The following is a 20,556-nucleotide window of genomic DNA, read 5'->3' as shown; positions in this document are numbered from 1 at the left end:
GGTGGAATGCAGCTATCATTAATCTTATTAAATATACCTGTGCTTTTCATACTGTGACACGTCAAAATGTCTGCTGTGAAAACAAGTCTATTTACAAACCACGGAACCTATAGACAAAGAACACAAAGGAGTGGATGTGCAGATCTTTCTGTGTCGTTCGTGCCTCCAAATAAAACTATTCATAAACAATGGACCTCTTTCACACCAGACATTTTCACTTGTCCCAGTAGAAAAAGCACAGGTGAAATTGGTAACATCAACGATGGCTCATTTCCATTATGTCTCCCAGTAAGCTACTCCAGATAGCCAGCACGGACAATACCAGGGCCTTCCCTAGGTGGAATGCAGCTATCATTAATCTCTATCATTAATCTATCATTACAATTAATGCAGCTATCTCTAATCTGTGAAAACAAGTCTATTTACAAATCAACCTCTTCAGGACACATAAGCCACGGAACCTATAGACATATCATACATCGGAAAAACTGGACTCAAAAGCCCATTGACAATTCCCTGATGGTCTAGTGGTTAGGATTCGGCGCTCTCATCGCCGCGGCCCGGGTTCGATTCCCGGTCAGGAACATAGCTTTGGCCCTATCTGGTGACTAATAAGGACAAGCACATGGGGACCTGCACTCTGAAATCATATACTGGATATTGGCAGATTTGTTTCAGCACTTGCCATTCACATGTCAAAGAACACAAAGGAGTGGATGTGCAGATCTTTCTGTGTCGTTCGTGCCTCCAAATAAAACTATTCATAAACAATGGACCTCTTTCACACCAGACATTTTCACTTGTCCCAGTAGAAAAAGCACAGGTGAAATTGGTAACATCAACGATGGCTCATTTCCATTATGTCTCCCAGTAAGCTACTCCAGATAGCCAGCACGGACAATACCAGGGCCTTCCCTAGGTGGAATGCAGCTATCATTAATCTCTATCATTAATCTATCATTACAATTAATGCAGCTATCTCTAATCTGTGAAAACAAGTCTATTTACAAATCAACCTCTTCAGGACACATAAGCCACGGAACCTATAGACATATCATACATCGGGAAAAACTGGACTCAAAAGCCCATTGACAAGTCCCTGATGGTCTAGTGGTTAGGATTCGGCGCTCTCACCGCCGCGGCCCGGTTCGATTCCCGGTCAGGAACATAGCTTTGGCCCTATCTGGTGACTAAAAGTACAAGCACATGGGGACCTGCACTCTGAAATCATATGCTGGATATTGGCAGATTTGTTTCAGCACTTGCCATTCACATGTCAAAGAACACAAACGAGTGGATGTGCAGATCTTTCTGTGTCGTTTCGTGCCTCCAAATAAAACTATTCATAAACAATGGACCTCTTTCACACCAGACATTTTCACTTGTCCCAGTAGAAAAGCACAGGTGAAATTGGTAACATCAACGATGGCTCATTTCCATTATGTCTCCCAGTAAGCTACTCCACATAGCCAGCATGGACAAAAGTAGGGCCTTCCCTAGGTGGAATGCAGCTATCATTAATCTTATTAAATATACCTGTGCTTTTCATACTGTGACACGTCAAAATGTCTGCTGTGAAAACAAGTCTATTTACAAACCACGGAACCTATAGACAAAGAACACAAAGGAGTGGATGTGCAGATCTTTCTGTGTCGTTCGTGCCTCCAAATAAAACTATTCATAAACAATGGACCTCTTTCACACCAGACATTTTCACTTGTCCCAGTAGACAATGCACAGGTGAAATTGGTAACATCAACGATGGCTCATTTCCATTATGTCTCCCAGTAAGCTACTCCAGATAGCCAGCACGGACAATACCAGGGCCTTCCCTAGGTGGAATGCAGCTATCATTAATCTCTATCATTAATCTGTCATTACAATTAATGCAGCTATCTCTAATCTGTGAAAACAAGTCTATTTACAAATCAACCTCTTCAGGACACATAAGCCACGGAACCTATAGACATATCATACATCGGGAAAAACTGGACTCAAAAGCCCATTGACAAGTCCCTGATGGTCTAGTGGTTAGGATTCGGCGCTCTCACCGCCGCGGCCCGGGTTCGATTCCCGGTCAGGGAACATAGCTTTGGCCCTATCTGGTGACTAAAAAGTACAAGCACATGGGGACCTGCACTCTGAAATCATATACTGGATATTGGCAGATTTGTTTCAGCACTTGCCATTCACATGTCAAAGAACACAAAGGAGTGGATGTGCAGATCTTTCTGTGTCGTCGTGCCTCCAAATAAAACTATTCATAAACAATGGACCTCTTTCACACCAGACATTTTCACTTGTCCCAGTAGAAAAAGCACAGGTGAAATTGGTAACATCAACGATGGCTCATTTCCATTATGTCTCCCAGTAAGCTACTCCAGATAGCCAGCACGGACAATACCAGGGCCTTCCCTAGGTGGAATGCAGCTATCATTAATCTCTATCATTAATCTATCATTACAATTAATGCAGCTATCTCTAATCTGTGAAAACAAGTCTATTTACAAATCAACCTCTTCAGGACACATAAGCCACGGAACCTATAGACATATCATACATCGGGAAAAACTGGACTCAAAAGCCCATTGACAAGTCCCTGATGGTCTAGTGGTTAGGATTCGGCGCTCTCACCGCCGCGGCCCGGGTTCGATTCCCGGTCAGGGAACATAGCTTTGGCCCTATCTGGTGACTAAAAAGTACAAGCACATGGGGACCTGCACTCTGAAATCATATGCTGGATATTGGCAGATTTGTTTCAGCACTTGCCATTCACATGTCAAAGAACACAAAGGAGTGGATGTGCAGATCTTTCTGTGTCGTTCGTGCCTCCAAATAAAACTATTCATAAACAATGGACCTCTTTCACACCAGACATTTTCACTTGTCCCAGTAGAAAAAGCACAGGTGAAACTGGTAACATCAACGATGGCTCATTTCCATTACGTCTCCCAGTAAGCTACTCCACATAGCCAGCATGGACAAAAGTAGGGCCTTCCCTAGGTGGAATGCAGCTATCATTAATCTTATTAAATATACCTGTGCTTTTCATACTGTGACACGACAAAATGTCTGCTGTCAAAACAATTCTATTTAAAAACAAAGGAACCTATAGACAAAAAAAACAAAGGAGTGGATGTTAAGAACTTTCTGTGTCGTGTGCCTCCAAATAAAACTATTCATAAACAATGGACCTCTTTCACACCAGACATTTTCACTTGTCCCAGTAGAAAAGCACAGGTGAAATTGGTAACATCAACGATGGCTCATTTCCATTATGTCTCCCAGTAAGCTACTCCAGATAGCCAGCATGGACAATACCAGGGCCTTCCTAGGTGGAATGCAGCTATCATTAATCTCTATCATTAATCTGTCATTACAATTAATGCAGCTATCTCTAATCTGTGAAAACAAGTCTATTTACAAATCAACCTCTTCAGGACACATAAGCCACGGAACCTATAGACATATCATACATCGGGAAAAACTGGACTCAAAAGCCCATTGACAAGTCCCTGATGGTCTAGTGGTTAGGATTCGGCGCTCTCACCGCCGCGGCCCGGGTTCGATTCCCGGTCAGGGAACATAGCTTTGGCCCTATCTGGTGACTAAAAAGTACAAGCACATGGGGACCTGCACTCTGAAATCATATGCTGGATATTGGCAGATTTGTTTCAGCACTTGCCATTCACATGTCAAAGAACACAAAGGAGTGGATGTGCAGATCTTTCTGTGTCGTTCGTGCCTCCAAATAAAACTATTCATAAACAATGGACCTCTTTCACACCAGACATTTTCACTTGTCCCAGTAGAAAAGCACAGGTGAAACTGGTAACATCAACGATGGCTCATTTCCATTACGTCTCCCAGTAAGCTACTCCACATAGCCAGCATGGACAAAAGTAGGGCCTTCCCTAGGTGGAATGCAGCTATCATTAATCTTATTAAATATACCTGTGCTTTTCATACTGTGACACGTCAAAATGTCTGCTGTGAAAACAAGTCTATTTACAAACCACGGAACCTATAGACAAAGAACACAAAGGAGTGGATGTGCAGATCTTTCTGTGTCGTTCGTGCCTCCAAATAAAACTATTCATAAACAATGGACCTCTTTCACACCAGACATTTTCACTTGTCCCAGTAGAAAAGCACAGGTGAAATTGGTAACATCAACGATGGCTCATTTCTATTACCTCTCCCAGTAAGCTACTCCAGATAGCCAGCACGGACAATACCAGGGCCTTCCTAGGTGGAATGCAGCTATCATTAATCTCTATCATTAATCTGTCATTACAATTAATGCAGCTATCTCTAATCTGTGAAAACAAGTCTATTTACAAATCAACCTCTTCAGGACACATAAGCCACGGAACCTATAGACATATCATACATCGGGAAAACTGGACTCAAAAGCCCATTGACAAGTCCCTGATGGTCTAGTGGTTAGGATTCGGCGCTCACCGCGCCCGGGTTCGATTCCGGTCAGGGAACATAGCTTTGGCCCTATCTGGTGACTAAAAAGTACAAGCACATGGGGACCTGCACTCTGAAATCATATACTGGATATTGGCAGATTTGTTTCAGCACTTGCCATTCACATGTCAAAGAACACAAAGGAGTGGATGTGCAGATCTTTCTGTGTCGTTCGTGCCTCCAAATAAAACTATTCATAAACAATGGACCTCTTTCACACCAGACATTTTCACTTGTCCCAGTAGAAAAAGCACAGGTGAAATTGGTAACATCAACGATGGCTCATTTCCATTATGTCTCCCAGTAAGCTACTCCAGATAGCCAGCACGGACAATACCAGGGCCTTCCCTAGGTGGAATGCAGCTATCATTAATCTCTATCATTAATCTATCATTACAATTAATGCAGCTATCTCTAATCTGTGAAAACAAGTCTATTTACAAATCAACCTCTTCAGGACACATAAGCCACGGAACCTATAGACACATATCATACATCGGGAAAAACTGGACTCAAAAGCACATTGACAAGTCCCTGATGGTCTAGTGGTTAGGATTCGGCGCTCTCACCGCCGCGGCCCGGGTTCGATTCCCGGTCAGGGAACATAGCTTTGGCCCTATCTGGTGACTAAAAAGTACAAGCACATGGGGACCTGCACTGAAATCATATACTGGATATTGGCAGATTTGTTTCAGCACTTGCCATTCACATGTCAAAGAACACAAAGGAGTGGATGTGCAGATCTTTCTGTGTCGTTCGTGCCTCCAAATAAAACTATTCATAAACAATGGACCTCTTTCACACCAGACATTTTCACTTGTCCCAGTGGAAAAAGCACAGGTGAAATTGGTAACATCAACGATGGCTCATTTCCATTATGTCTCCCAGTAAGCTACTCCAGATAGCCAGCACGGACAATACCAGGGCCTTCCCTAGGTGGAATGCAGCTATCATTAATCTCTATCATTAATCTATTATTACAATTAATGCAGCTATCTCTAATCTGTGAAAACAAGTCTATTTACAAATCAACCTCTTCAGGACACATAAGCCACGGAACCTATAGACACATATCATACATCGGGAAAAACTGGACTCAAAAGCCCATTGACAAGTCCCTGATGGTCTAGTGGTCAGGATTCGGCGCTCTCACCGCCGCGGCCGGGGTTCGATTCCCGGTCAGGGAACATAGCTTTGGCCCTATCTAGTGACTAAAAAGTACAAGCACCTGGGGACCTGCACTCCAAAATCATACACTGGATATCAGCAGATTTGTTTCAGCACTTGCCATTCACATGTCAAAGAACACAAAGGAGTGGATGTGCAGATCTTTCTGTCGTTTGTGCCTCCAAATAAAACTATTCATAAACAATGGACCTCTTTCACACCAGACATTTTCACTTGTCCCAGTAGAAAAAGCACAGGTGAAACTGGTAACATCAACGATGGCTCATTTCCATTACGTCTCCCAGTGAGCTACTCCACATAGCCAGCATGGACAAAAGTAGGGCCTTCCCTAGGTGGAATGCAGCTATCATTAATCTTATTAAATATACCTGTGCTTTTCATACTGTGACACGTCAAAATGTCTGCTGTGAAAACAAGTCTATTTACAAATCAACCTCTTCAGGACACATAAGCCACGGAACCTATAGACACATATCATACATCGGGAAAAACTGGGCTCAAAAGCCCATTGACAAGTCCCTGATGGTCTAGTGGTTAGGATTCGGCGCTCTCACCGCCGCGGCCCGGGTTCGATTCCCGGTCAGGGAACATAGCTCTGGCCCTATCTAGTGACTAAAAAGTACAAGCACATGGGGACCTGCACTCCAAAATCATACACTGGATATTGGCAGATTTGTTTCAGCACTTGCCATTCACATGTCAAAGAACACAAAGGAGTGGATGTGCAGATCTTTCTGTGTCGTTCGTGCCTCCAAATAAAACTATTCATAAACAATGGACCTCTTTCACACCAGACATTTTCACTTGTCCCAGTAGAAAAAGCACAGGTGAAATTGGTAACATCAACGATGGCTCATTTCCATTATGTCTCCCAGTAAGCTACTCCAGATAGCCAGCACGGACAATACCAGGGCCTTCCTAGGTGGAATGCAGCTATCATTAATCTCTATCATTAATCTATCATTACAATTAATGCAGCTATCTCTAATCTGTGAAAACAAGTCTATTTACAAATCAACCTCTTCAGGACACATAAGCCACGGAACCTATAGACACATATCATACATCGGGAAAAACTGGACTCAAAAGCCCATTGACAAGTCCCTGATGGTCTAGTGGTTAGGATTCGCCTCACCGCCACGCCCGGGTTCGATTCCCGGTCAGGGAACATAGCTTTGGCCCTATCTGGTGACTAAAAAGTACAAGCACATGGGGACCTGCACTCTGAAATCATACACTGGATATTGGCAGATTTGTTTCAGCACTTGCCATTCACATGTCAAAGAACACAAAGGAGTGGATGTGCAGATCTTTCTGTGTCGTCCGTGCCTCCAAATAAAACTATTCATAAACAATGGACCTCTTTCACACCAGACATTTTCACTTGTCCCAGTAGAAAAAGCACAGGTGAAACTGGTAACATCAACGATGGCTCATTTCCATTATGTCTCCCAGTAAGCTACTCCAGATAGCCAGCACGGACAATACCAGGGCCTTCCCTAGGTGGAATGCAGCTATCATTAATCTCTATCATTAATCTATCATTACAATTAATGCAGCTATCTCTAATCTGTGAAAACAAGTCTATTTACAAATCAACCTCTTCAGGACACATAAGCCACGGAACCGATAGACATATCATACATCGGGAAAAACTGGACTCAAAAGCCCATTGACAAGTCCCTGATGGTCTAGTGGTTAGGATTCGCTCTCACCGCCATGCGGCCGGGTTCGATTCCCGGTCAGGAACATAGCTTTGGCCCTATCTGGTGACTAAAAGTACAAGCACATGGGGACCTGCACTCTGAAATCATATACTGATATTGGCAGATTTGTTTCAGCACTTGCCATTCACATGTCAAAGAACACAAAGGAGTGGATGTGCAGATCTTTCTGTGTCGTTCGTGCCTCCAAATAAAACTATTCATAAACAATGGACCTCTTTCACACCAGACATTTTCACTTGTCCCAGTAGAAAAAGCACAGGTGAAACTGGTAACATCAACGATGGCTCATTTCCATTACGTCTCCCAGTAAGCTACTCCACATAGCCAGCATGGACAAAAGTAGGGCCTTCCCTAGGTGGAATGCAGCTATCATTAATCTTATTAAATATACCTGTGCTTTTCATACTGTGACACGTCAAAATGTCTGCTGTGAAAACAAGTCTATTTACAAACCACGGAACCTATAGACAAAGAACACAAAGGAGTGGATGTGCAGATCTTTCTGTGTCGTTCGTGCCTCCAAATAAAACTATTCATAAACAATGGACCTCTTTCACACCAGACATTTTCACTTGTCCCAGTAGAAAAAGCACAGGTGAAATTGGTAACATCAACGATGGCTCATTTCCATTATGTCTCCCAGTAAGCTACTCCAGATAGCCAGCACGGACAATACCAGGGCCTTCCTAGGTGGAATGCAGCTATCATTAATCTCTATCATTAATCTGTCATTACAATTAATGCAGCTATCTCTAATCTGTGAAAACAAGTCTATTTACAAATCAACCTCTTCAGGACACATAAGCCACGGAACCTATAGACACATATCATACATCGGGAAAAACTGGACTCAAACATTGACAAGTCCCTGATGGTCTAGTGGTTAGGATTCGCGCTCTCACCGCCATGCCCGGTTCGATTCCCGGTCAGGGAACATAGCTTTGGCCCTATCTGGTGACTAAAAGTACAAGCACATGGGGACCTGCACTCTGAAATCATATACTGGATATTGGCAGATTTGTTTCAGCACTTGCCATTCACATGTCAAAGAACACAAAGGAGTGGATGTGCAGATCTTTCTGTGTCGTTCGTGCCTCCAAATAAAACTATTCATAAACAATGGACCTCTTTCACACCAGACATTTTCACTTGTCCCAGTAGAAAAAGCACAGGTGAAATTGGTAACATCAACGATGGCTCATTTCCATTATGTCTCCCAGTAAGCTACTCCAGATAGCCAGCACGGACAATACCAGGGCCTTCCCTAGGTGGAATGCAGCTATCATTAATCTCTATCATTAATCTATCATTACAATTAATGCAGCTATCTCTAATCTGTGAAAACAAGTCTATTTAAAAATCAACCTCTTCAGGACACATAAGCCACGGAACCTATAGACATATCATACATCGGGAAAAACTGGACTCAAAAGCCCATTGACAAGTCCCTGATGGTCTAGTGGTTAGGATTCGGCGCTCTCACCGCCGCGGCCCGGGTTCGATTCCCGGTCAGGGAACATAGCTTTGGCCCTATCTGGTGACTAAAAAGTACAAGCACATGGGGACCTGCACTCCAAAATCATACACTGGATATTGGCAGATTTGTTTCAGCACTTGCCATTCACATGTCAAAGAACACAAAGGAGTGGATGTGCAGATCTTTCTGTGTCGTTCGTGCCTCCAAATAAAACTATTCATAAACAATGGACCTCTTTCACACCAGACATTTTCACTTGTCACAGTAGGAAAAGCACAGGTGAAACTGGTAACATCAATGATGGCTCATTTCTATTACATCTCCCAGTAAGCTACTCCACATAGCCAGCATGGACAAAAGTAGGGCCTTCCCTAGGTGGAATGCAGCTATCATTAATCTTATTAAATATACCTGTGCTTTTCATACTGTGACACGTCAAAATGTCTGCTGTGAAAACAAGTCTATTTACAAACCACGGAAGCTATAGACACATATCATACATCGGGAAAAACTGGGCTCAAAAGCACACTGACAAGTCCCTGATGGTCTAGTGGTTAGGATTCGGTGCTCTCACCGCCGCGGCCCGGGTTCGATTCCCGGTCAGGGAACATAGCTCTGGCCCTATCTAGTGACTAAAAAGTACAAGCACCTGGGGACCTGCACTCCAAAATCATACACTGGATATTGGCAAATTTGTTTCAGCACTTGCCATTCACATGTCAAAGAACACAAAGGAGTGGGTGTGCAGATCTTTCTGTGTCGTTCGTGCCTCCAAATAAAACTATTCATAAACAATGGACCTCTTTCACACCAGACATTTTCACTTGTCCCAGTAGAAAAAGCACAGGTGAAATTGGTAACATCAACGATGGCTCATTTCCATTATGTCTCCCAGTAAGCTACTCCAGATAGCCAGCACGGACAATACCAGGGCCTTCCCTAGGTGGAATGCAGCTATCATTAATCTCTATCATTAATCTATCATTACAATTAATGCAGCTATCTCTAATCTGTGAAAACAAGTCTATTTACAAATCAACCTCTTCAGGACACATAAGCCACGGAACCCATAGACACATATCATACATCGGGAAAAACTGACTCAAAGCCCATTGACAAGTCCCTGATGGTCTAGTGGTTAGATTCGCGCCTACATAGCTTTGGCCCTATCTGGTGACTAAAAAGTACAAGCACATGGGGACCTGCACTCTGAAATCATACACTGGATATTGGCAGATTTGTTTCAGCACTTGCCATTCACATGTCAAAGAACACAAAGGAGTGGATGTGCAGATCTTTCTGTGTCGTCCGTGCCTCCAAATAAAACTATTCATAAACAATGGACCTCTTTCACACCAGACATTTTCACTTGTCACAGTAGGAAAAGCACAGGTGAAACTGGTAACATCAACGATGGCTCATTTCCATTACATCTCCCAGTAAGCTACTCCACATAGCCAGCATGGACAAAAGTAGGGCCTTCCCTAGGTGGAATGCAGCTGTCATTAATCTTATTAAATATACCTGTGCTTTTCATACTGTGACACGTCAAAATGTCTGCTGTGAAAACAAGTCTATTTACAAACCACGGAAGCTATAGACACATATCATACATCGGGAAAAACTGGGCTCAAAAGCACACTGACAAGTCCCTGATGGTCTAGTGGTTAGGATTCGGCGCTCTCACCGCCGCGGCCCGGGTTCGATTCCCGGTCAGGGAACATAGCTTTGGCCCTATCTAGTGACTAAAAAGTACAAGCACATGGGGACCTGCACTCCAAAATCATACACTGGATATTGGCAGATTTGTTTCAGCACTTGCCATTCACATGTCAAAGAACACAAAGGAGTGGATGTGCAGATCTTTCTGTGTCGTTCGTGCCTCCAAATAAAACTATTCATAAACAATGGACCTCTTTCACACCAGACATTTTCACTTGTCCCAGTAGAAAAAGCACAGGTGAAATTGGTAACATCAACGATGGCTCATTTCCATTATGTCTCCCAGTAAGCTACTCCAGATAGCCAGCACGGACAATACCAGGGCCTTCACTCAATGGAATGCAGCTATCATTAATCTCTATCATTAATCTATCATTACAATTAATGCAGCTATCTCTAATCTGTGAAAACAAGTCTATTTACAAATCAACCTCTTCAGGACACATAAGCCACGGAACCCATAGACACATATCATACATCGGGAAAAACTGGACTCAAAAGCCCATTGACAAGTCCCTGATGGTCTAGTGGTTAGGATTCGGCGCTCTCATCGCCATGCCCGGTTCGATTCCCGGTCAGGGAACATAGCTCTGGCCCTATCTAGTGACTAAAAAGTACAAGCACATGGGGACCTGCACTCCAAAATCATACACTGGATATTGGCAGATTTGTTTCAGCATTTGCCATTCACATGTCAAAGAACACAAAGGAGTGGATGTGCAGATCTTTCTGTGTCGTTCGTGCCTCCAAATAAAACTATTCATAAACAATGGACCTCTTTCACACCAGACATTTTCACTTGTCCCAGTAGAAAAAGCACAGGTGAAATTGGTAACATCAACGATGGCTCATTTCCATTATGTCTCCCAGTAAGCTACTCCAGATAGCCAGCACGGACAATACCAGGGCCTTCACTCAATGGAATTCAGCTATCATTAATCTCTATCATTAATCTATCATTACAATTAATGCAGCTATCTCTAATCTGTGAAAACAAGTCTATTTACAAATCAACCTCTTCAGGACACATAAGCCACGGAACCTATAGACACATATCATACATCGGGAAAAACTGGACTCAAAAGCCCATTGACAAGTCCCTGATGGTCTAGTGGTTGGGATTTGGTGCTCTCACCGCCGCGGCCCGGGTTCGATTCCCGGTCAGGGAACATAGCTTTGGCCCTATCTGGTGACTAAAAAGTACAAGCACATGGGGACCTGCACTCTGAAATCATATGCTGGATATTGGCAGATTTGTTTCAGCACTTGCCATTCACATGTCAAAGAACACAAAGGAGTGGATGTGCAGATCTTTCTGTGTTGTTCGTGCCTCCAAATAAAACCATTCATAAACAATGGACCTCTTTCACAGCAGACATTTTAACAGGTAAAACTATTATTGTGTCATTACTAATAAATATCAAATAGAACTTGTTTGCTGGTTAGAATATTAGATCCTGAGCTGCAATTATAGGTGCATATTATGAGCAATATTTTACATTTATGGTCACATTTTCTCACAATCTTCTCGTCTATTGCAGCATAACTGTGGTAAAATGTTACCCGAGCCAGCCAGGAGTCGAACCTAGAATCTTCTGATCCGTAGTCAGACGCGTTATCCATTGCGCCACTGGCCCAGTTGTCCACATGTCAGTTCTAACAAAACAGGAGCATGCAGCACAAATTCCATCCCCACATTCCATTTCCATTTTCATTCCCATTTTCATTCACATATCAAAGAACGTAAAGGAGTAGATGTGCAGATTGTTCTCTGTTAGTCTGTATTAATGCCTCCAAATAAAACCATTCATAAACAATGAACCTCCTTCACACCATTTTCATTTGTCATAGCTGGAAAAGCACAGGTGAAACTGGTAACATCAACAATAGCTCATTACCATTACATCTCCAATACCAGGGCCTTCCATACAAGGAATGCAGCTCTCTTAATCTTATTAAATATACCTGTGCTTTTCATACTATGACACGTCAAAATGTCTGCTGTGAAAACAAGTCTATTTACAAATCAATCTCTTTAGGATACATAAACCACACACATATCATATCATACATCGTCAAAAACTGGGCTCAAAAGCCCGGTCAGGGAACATAGCTTTTAGTCTCTGCTGGTGGCCATAAATTCATGTTCTCAAGAGCTCAGGGATTTAAGCAAAAATAATGTTTTGACTGAAGCATTATTCACACTGCAACCAAGTCACACACCTCATCTGGAATTTGTAAAACATATATTTGACTCCTGCTTAACAAATAACACAATATATATCAATGTATGAGATTTTAACTAGCACCATTCCACACAGTACCATTGCTGCTATTCTCTAATGTCTGTAAAGGTAATTTGATTACAAATTCATTGAAAAATGTTGATGGGCCAGACATTTTCAGCAACAAGCAGGCTACTGAAAACTTTTTTTTTTTTTTAGCTATTGGTAATGACAAATTTTAAACAAATGCCAATGCAATATATCATTTTACATTTGAAATTAAAAATATATATCTATATCGTTCACATATCTGACTGAGGAACAACACAAAGTGCAGAAACATAATAAGCATAACAAGTGGCATTAACAGTAGCCAATAAGACACTCTCTCTCTCTCTACTGGCATCTCCCAACAGTCATGGTTACAACGGCAAAGTCACTTCATAATATCAATAATACCTCACTGGAAACAAATCTAAATTGTCAATTAAAAAATATTACTCCTGACATCACTATACTGAGTGAAAAAAAGTAATAATATGTAAGCATGAAGAGCAAAAACATCAGCGTTAATCATTCATCCTGCTCTCTGTTCCCCCTCGACTGAGGAGACTCACTGTCTGCAGGTCGGCTACCTCAGGTACATTTTAAGATGAGTGGGAAACTAAGTTAAACAGTTAGCCTACATACAGGCAGCTTTCATTTTAGTGCAATCTGCTTGTGTAAACCAGGATTGTAAACACTGACAGCAGAGAATGAGAGACTGCGGACAGAGAAGACTGAAATATTGCTTTCTACATGCTGAACAGGTGTATTAATAAAGCATTTGCTTTTTACTGGCAGACGTTTTATTGCACTCACTTACAGTAACAAGCATTGCCGTCGTCAACTAGAGTAATCTTGAATTTATATTGCCTTCATCTGCACCGTGGCCGCTCTGTTGTTGTCTGACTAAGCTCTGTGTTGAGTTTATGTGTGTGTGTGTGTGTTTATGTGTGTGTCTGTGTGTGTGTGTGTGTGTGTGTGTGTGTGTGTGTGTGTGTGTGTGTGTGAAGGAAGTCAGCCCCAACATGCAGAGAGCAGGAAAGAGGCTACAGCATGATGACGCATGAAACCAAAATGGTCATGTTGAAGCTTATTAATACTACAGTCTTGATTAATTTTGCCCCAAGCCGTTTAATACCTGGTCTCAGGACCCACCCCTAGTTGGCCACTTGGAGGTTGTTTCTGGGCCAGATATGGCCCACAGGCCACCAATTGAAAAGGCCTGGCCTACATGTACTCCAAATGGTGGAAATCAGTCGTAGCAACTTTAATCCGCGAGAGCTCAGACAAAAATCACTGGCTAAAGCTCTGTAACCAAATGTGTGAGTGTGAGTGTGTGTGTCCTGCCTCACCAAGATTGCAAGGGGCTCTTGTGCTCTCCCTCGATAGCAAGGGCTCGTTTGTTCAGTCTGCAGCTACCTCCAATCTCACCCTCTTGAATGAAGTCCTCCTTGTACCTGCAACATAAACATGGATGAGTTTCAAGACACTGTCATCTGTGTCAGTGAAATGTTTATTCATGTACATATCACTTTCAAGAATACTAACCTCTCATGACTTCTGCGCGGCTTACGCAAGTCCAGGTAAAGGTTGGTCGCCTTACAGAAGCGAGTGTGGCTACTGCATTTTAATGATGAGTCCCCCTGGAAACACATTAAGAGTATATATATTTAGTATTGACGTGATATTAATGCTGGACCTTAAAAGATTATGAGAGTGGTCTCTAAACTACACTCTCTCTACACTACTGCTTTTGAACAGCAAATTATGTGCAGGCCCATTGTCCGTGGACTCCTTTGTTCAACACTGGGTCTGTTTCTACCTGTTGTTTCTTCCTGTTGACTCAGTAGGCCTGTGGGAACGAAGGAAATGAGCAGACTTACTGGCTTGCTGGCCTTGCAGAGTGTTTTGAGTTCAGAGAGGCGCTCCTTGACGTAACCAAAATCGGCCTGCTTCCAGAAAAGCTCCTGGGCTGCTTCCAGAGAATGGGCCCTGACAGATCAGAGATTTAGGCAGATCAGCAAAGCCAGAAACCATAATGGTTCATCAATGATGCATGCTGTGACTACACTCCCACTTTGGAAAAATAGTGAAGACTGTGGTTGAGTTAATTAAAAACCTGTTAATAAAAGATTACTATTGTTTGTCATACTTAAAATTACTGAGAATCTGACACATCATGGATGGCTGCCAGGAGTGTGTGAAATGTAAATGATGTAGGCTGCATTATGTTTCAGCGCAGGGCAAAGTGGGAGCATAAAGTGTGTTAAAACATAATGTGAGGAACAGTACCATCCTGAGTCGGCTTTGTCACAGACTGGGTAGTTAAAGCGCTTTCCTGGATCACAGTTCTTCTCGTATCCCCAACAGGCAGACAGATCCTGTAGTGCATCCTGTTGTAAAACCAAGTGTGAATATTTACAGTGTGTGTTTGTGTATGTGTGTGAGAGGAAGACCGAGAGAGAAAGAGAAGCCCTTTCTACACAGAGATTGCGCTTAAAGCCACTACTAAATCCCTTCTTTATGCCTCCTTTGTATTTTTACACAGAACCAAATGATGGCGGCATCATGTCACTCCAGTGTGTGACTTTAAATGCATGCCAGCACCATGGAACCAGAAGAGGCATGACAGGCATGATGTGTAAGACAACTGCACCGGCCCCTAGTGTGACGTTAAACAAAAGTGTCTGCAGCGCTTTATAAACAATATTAATGGCATAACACAGCAATAACAACAATTTGCTGTCCCTGTTATATGGGGGCTGAGCTTATCCTCTGTTCGGAGGGTAAGAAGCTATCAAAACTCATTGTTTTTTCGATTTGCAGACATTTACAGCCGCTGTTCTTCTTTGAATTAGCCTCTAACTGAAACTAGCTGCTTTTTAACACATCCTGCCCATGGTTCTGTCCTGCCGGCTATCCTGTTTATACACACACTGTTTTAGTTACTACCTCTCATGGCAGCTTAGGGGCGGGACAACTCTGTACCACAATTATGCAAGTGGCCTTACATACAGAACAGCAAGGCGACATAATAGCCCCATCACACCAAAAACCAGACCAGTTACATGTCCATTTAATGAGCTAACTGAGTTGCAATATTTTTATTTTAAAAATAAGATAGCTTTACACAGTAGTAAGAATCAAAAACATGCTTTTTGCTTCTTTCTAAAATTGTAATTGCAATTGTAAAGTAAACTTAAGCATTAGGGTTGAATAGAATGCTCTACATAATACAGTTACTTTTTGAACAAGTTACAAGAGTGCTAACAGTTACAGACAAAAATGAATCCTAAGGAATGAAAATATTTATCTTTGTGGAAGTGCAACAACGATCTTTCCTAACTTTTTTAAATCATCCTGTGTGAAGCATTAGTGTGACATCACAGACAAAATCTCAGGACAATCTTTTGCATCTTCTTGAAAGCTACAGGAGAGTAATGTCCATTTACACACACACCAGTGTATAAAAAATTTTAAGTGAGTGTGATCTCCATTCAATAATGTGCTGGCTATTCAGACAAACCATAATGCTGCTATCTTACACAACACCAACAGCAACCACAATTTCACAACAAGTTGCATGTTGTTATTTGTCATGATCTAAATCTTAAAGCACTTGACAGTCAAATGACAAAGGGCTTTGTGAGAGCTTTTCCTCACAGTACAGCACAACGAACTAACATGCTACCACTCTACACCGGAAAAATATTTGAACAGTGAAAAGCTGACAGAGTGCATATCTTACTTTAAAAGGGCAGAGTGGGTCCAGGCGGCATTGCTTGGCGACTCTCTTGTTGTTGTAGAGGAAGTAGGGTACGTGCTCTGGCGGCAGGGAGATCCTGCTGTAGTTGAACAGTGGTACTGGTGGTGGTTTGTGGTTGGTGTTCTCAGCCTTCTCAGTGATGACCACAGTGAAAGAAAAAACAATGCCCAGCGCTACCAAGAGCAGCATAGTCAGAATCACACAGACATGTGAGATAGCCGCCTCTCTTCACAGCACTCTGGGGAAGAAAAAAAAAGAGAAGAGACAAGAGACACAGACTCAGACTTGTACTCTGTAATCTTGGTTTAAAGCCTAACACCACAGTTTACAAGCATGTGGGCACAAGCAAGTGTGTGGGAGCGTAGCTCCAGGCGGATCTGAGTGCCTCACAGGGAAAGGGTCCTGTTGCAGGAAGTATTACTGACCTTTTTCCGACTGTTGTCTCAGCTATCATGAGGAAGACTGAAGGGGTAAATGAAAACTGCTGGTAACAATGTGACCTATGCAGTTCCAGGTGGCCAACACAGACAATCATATTTCCATGATCTCTGCAATTCTGATAAGTATCAAGCATGTGCTTACACAGCCCAAAGCCACTGACATTCTTCACTCCTAATATCAATAATCAAAGACTATTAGTGTGACTGCTATTACTGCAGTTAACACATTGTGCTCTTTAACAATGGCTCCCAAATCTGAACAGGCTCAAATGTTAGACAGCAGTTAAAAAACACTAAGGCAGGGGTGTCAAACTTATTTAAGTTCATGGGCAACATACAGCACAATTTAATCTTAAATGAACCTGACCAATAAAACCATCGCAAAATAGCCTATAAGCAACATCAGCTCCAATATTTTTCCTTTTCTTGTATAAAGAATTACAAGTATACTCTCTGGATGTTCATCCTTTTACAAAACAGTTAAACAGCCTGAGATGTCTTACATATTTAGATGTCTAAATATGTGCATTTTCAACAACATGTCTCAGTTTTTTTTCACATTCAGTCAGTCTATGTCTCACCGTCATTACATGTGCATTTAACCATACATGTCCTTATACAGATTTTATACAGTCTGATATAGATTCTTGTGAACTGACTCTGCCAATTGACAATATGTTGCACAATGTTCAATATCTTTAAACATGGTCACAATAAGTATTTACTGTTTTATCAGAGAACTATATTCTGGTCAGAATGGAAAAGCCTCTGAAGCAGAATTTTACATGAAGTAGGCAACGCATTGTTGAACTGAAACCTGGCACCTCTTAGTCGAGTCCAGGGGTGTCAATGTACAATGTCAAAACGTTCATCCATTTACAAAACAAGTGATGAACAGCCCTCGAAACCTCAGGAATGTACGTGCAAATGCAACAGTATGTCTCAGTTTTTCCCCATTCAGTCAGTCTACTACTCACTTTCATTACATGTGACTTTGTTCATAATTTTCCATTTAAGCTAAGCCGTTGAAGAAGCAGGTGAAGTCATCCCCTGCCTTACAGACCATTTACAATCCAAAATCTTGTCAGCACCTCAGCAGCAGGGCTCTACTAATATTGTTTCAAGGCAGAAGTCTGATACAGATTCTTCGTACTGAAGCTGCTGGTTGATAATATTTTACACAATGTTTGATATCTTTAAACATGAACAGAGGAAGTATTCGTTGTTATTTCAGACAGCTGTATTCTGCTCAGTTTGAAAAGCCTCTGAGGAAGCATTTTACATGTTCAAATATCTCCTGTAATCTCTCAGCCTTCACATGTGCATCAACACATCATCAAGCTACTGTAACGTTACTACAATAAAACAAAGGAAACAAAGGCTCCATCTATGAGAAACTTAATGAACAAAGCTACATGTACATGACGAGCTGCACACTGTCTTATTGTAACTTCAGTTCCAACTTTAGCCAACGTTAATTGTCGCAAAGTTAACTTTATTAATTCGAGGTAGAGATTTTTTTTTTTTACAAGACCATAGTCAAATGTGTCCCCTAGGGTTATGCTATCATCTTTTTGTCGCGCGACGGCTCTCATAGAAAAGGCAAACTTCATGTTAGCAAGCTAATTAGCTTTAATTTGTAACGATGAAACTTTAAGCTAACGTTAGCGTCAATTAGTTAACTGAAAATAGCTTCACTGTTACAGTACGCCAGACCCACTCTGTGACCTAATATTCATGAAAGAGCATATGGAGATAATAACGCATTACTTACTCCTTTCTTTATCAGGAGGTAAACCATGAGAGTACTTTACAGGAGGCTAATGTGTGAAATATTAATGTGGCGGCTAACGTGCAGCGTTAACGTTTATCTTAACAAAGCCGCTAAGATCCCTTCATGGTAATTCAAGATGTATCGATGTGGCAGTGAAGGAACAGGGCAGGAAAAAATATCTCACATTTCCGCGGCACAAAACTTGCGACAGGCACACAACTTAATATCAGTGGTTGGCGAAACAAGGTTGGTTAGACTTTCAGTGAGAGGCAGTTTACCTGAATGCACAGCCTGCTATTCTCCTGACTGAAGCGATGATGTTTCCCAGTGGTCGCCATAACACCGGAAACCTTATGCCGGCTTGCAATACATAGTAACAGCCACAGGATGGCGCTGTGTACCACACTTTGTATTTAGAGATACTGGCGGTGCTCTCCAGTGTTTCTAATCAGGATCATTTACAGTAAATGTTGACATAAAAACAACATAATCGATCTGTTAATTAAATGCATCAAATGCTGGGCTCACGAATTAAAGGAATAAAAAACTTAAATGGTAGCACCAGTTATCAAAATGTTTTACAACCCTTTGTTTGACATCTGTATCCAAACGTGGTTGATTAAATGTTTCCCTTTACAATAGGCACATCTGTTTATGTATGGGTTATGTAATATATGTTTAACATGGACAATGTTTGTGAATTTATTTAATTGATTTAACTGCACTTTAAAGGGACGGTTCACCCCAAAATCAAGAATACTTGTTTTTCCTCTTACCTGTTATGCTGTTCATCAATCTAGATTTTGGTGTGAGTTGCAGTACTGGAGATATTGGCTGTAGAGATGTCTCCCATCTCTTGAATGTAGTGGACCTAGATGGCACTCAGTTTGTGGTGCTCAGAAAACATGGCCTGGTTACTTAAGATAATCCACAGACCATGTCAGCAGTTACACGTAAGAACTATTTTCTTTCTACCTAACAGCACCCACCAGGGGTGTAGCACCAAATCCTGGGCCCTATGCATTAGCAGTCTCTGTGAGCTTCACATCTTTCGTCTCTTGATCCATGTCTCTCACATACCTTTTGATTTTTATTTTTTTTTTAAAAAAAAAAAAACATTTTTAAGTCAGTTTGCTTTCTTAACCTTTTGATTTTTTTTAGTTTTTTTTGTAACCCTGATTTCCCTCTCTTGAGAAAAGATGTGACATTGTATGTTGGTGCTTCAGCAGCTTAAGCAGTCACTCAACCTGGTCGATCTGCATTTAGAGACAAATCCTAGTGTACAGGCGTACTAAACCATTTTGCACCTTGAAGAGGAGAGAATAGCATCAGAGAGCTTCCACTATTTTATATACAAAGTTCAGACTTGCAACTGGATTCCTCAGTCAAATTTGAAGTAGTTATGGCACTACTTACTTAGCAACAAAAAATTGCAAACAAAACCAAACTTTTCAATTCCCCCTTCCCAATGGGGCCTTGGGTAATCAGTCCCACTTTGCCTCTTTAGGATACTCAACAACCACAAACTCTTTTACTATGCAGAGGGAATAGTGCATTTTAGCGCACATGCACATGCTTGTAACAGCGCAAGATGTAAACATTAATGGAATCGTCCTCGGCTGAGCTGTGACATTAGCTGGCTCAGTGGTGCTAGTTGAGTTAGCAGCAGATACACGCAACCTTCGGCATGGTGATACAGTTCATGAGTGTAGTTCA

The 20,556-nt window shown here is 41.9% G+C and overlaps 1 protein-coding gene and 12 non-coding genes across 15 annotated transcripts in view; 11 read left to right on the top strand and 2 right to left on the bottom strand.

The window, feature by feature from the left end:
• The window catches only part of eogt (EGF domain-specific O-linked N-acetylglucosamine (GlcNAc) transferase), a 37,204-nt gene extending 18,001 nt beyond the window's left edge, over positions 1-19,203 (bottom strand). Inside the window, exons 1-6 of one of the 3 annotated variants that reach the window (XM_049587273.1) lie at positions 19,119-19,203; positions 16,609-16,864; positions 15,153-15,253; positions 14,744-14,852; positions 14,409-14,503; positions 14,213-14,317 (exon numbers count right to left, since the gene is read on the bottom strand). In XM_049587273.1, the coding sequence (XP_049443230.1) occupies positions 14,213-14,317; positions 14,409-14,503; positions 14,744-14,852; positions 15,153-15,253; positions 16,609-16,815 (617 nt within the window). In that variant the 5' untranslated portion in view covers positions 16,816-16,864; positions 19,119-19,203. Of the gene's footprint in view, positions 1-14,212; positions 14,318-14,408; positions 14,504-14,743; positions 14,853-15,152; positions 15,254-16,608; positions 16,865-17,051; positions 17,395-18,840; positions 18,903-19,118 lie in introns of those variants that run through there. The other 2 variants (XM_049587294.1, XM_049587284.1) reach the window with 2 other exon arrangements.
• Positions 514-585, top strand: trnae-cuc (transfer RNA glutamic acid (anticodon CUC)). The gene has a single exon. It is a non-coding gene; the product is annotated as a tRNA-Glu (tRNA).
• trnae-cuc (transfer RNA glutamic acid (anticodon CUC)) lies at positions 2,014-2,085 on the top strand. Its single transcript has one exon. It is a non-coding gene; the product is annotated as a tRNA-Glu (tRNA).
• On the top strand, positions 2,597-2,668 carry trnae-cuc (transfer RNA glutamic acid (anticodon CUC)). Its single transcript has one exon. It is a non-coding gene; the product is annotated as a tRNA-Glu (tRNA).
• On the top strand, positions 3,513-3,584 carry trnae-cuc (transfer RNA glutamic acid (anticodon CUC)). Its single transcript has one exon. It is a non-coding gene; the product is annotated as a tRNA-Glu (tRNA).
• Positions 5,008-5,079, top strand: trnae-cuc (transfer RNA glutamic acid (anticodon CUC)). Its single transcript has one exon. It is a non-coding gene; the product is annotated as a tRNA-Glu (tRNA).
• Positions 5,592-5,663, top strand: trnae-cuc (transfer RNA glutamic acid (anticodon CUC)). The gene has a single exon. It is a non-coding gene; the product is annotated as a tRNA-Glu (tRNA).
• trnae-cuc (transfer RNA glutamic acid (anticodon CUC)) lies at positions 6,181-6,252 on the top strand. Its single transcript has one exon. It is a non-coding gene; the product is annotated as a tRNA-Glu (tRNA).
• Positions 8,837-8,908, top strand: trnae-cuc (transfer RNA glutamic acid (anticodon CUC)). The gene has a single exon. It is a non-coding gene; the product is annotated as a tRNA-Glu (tRNA).
• trnae-cuc (transfer RNA glutamic acid (anticodon CUC)) lies at positions 9,405-9,476 on the top strand. The gene has a single exon. It is a non-coding gene; the product is annotated as a tRNA-Glu (tRNA).
• Positions 10,518-10,589, top strand: trnae-cuc (transfer RNA glutamic acid (anticodon CUC)). Its single transcript has one exon. It is a non-coding gene; the product is annotated as a tRNA-Glu (tRNA).
• trnae-cuc (transfer RNA glutamic acid (anticodon CUC)) lies at positions 11,688-11,759 on the top strand. Its single transcript has one exon. It is a non-coding gene; the product is annotated as a tRNA-Glu (tRNA).
• Positions 12,155-12,227, bottom strand: trnar-acg (transfer RNA arginine (anticodon ACG)). The gene has a single exon. It is a non-coding gene; the product is annotated as a tRNA-Arg (tRNA).
• Positions 19,204-20,556: the final 1,353 nt, after the last annotated feature.

This window comes from Epinephelus fuscoguttatus, linkage group LG1, assembly GCF_011397635.1.
Source record: "Epinephelus fuscoguttatus linkage group LG1, E.fuscoguttatus.final_Chr_v1".
NCBI lineage: Eukaryota > Metazoa > Chordata > Actinopteri > Perciformes > Serranidae > Epinephelus > Epinephelus fuscoguttatus.
The sequence above is the reverse complement of the archived record's forward strand: the minus strand, read 5'-3'. Positions and strand labels throughout refer to the sequence as shown.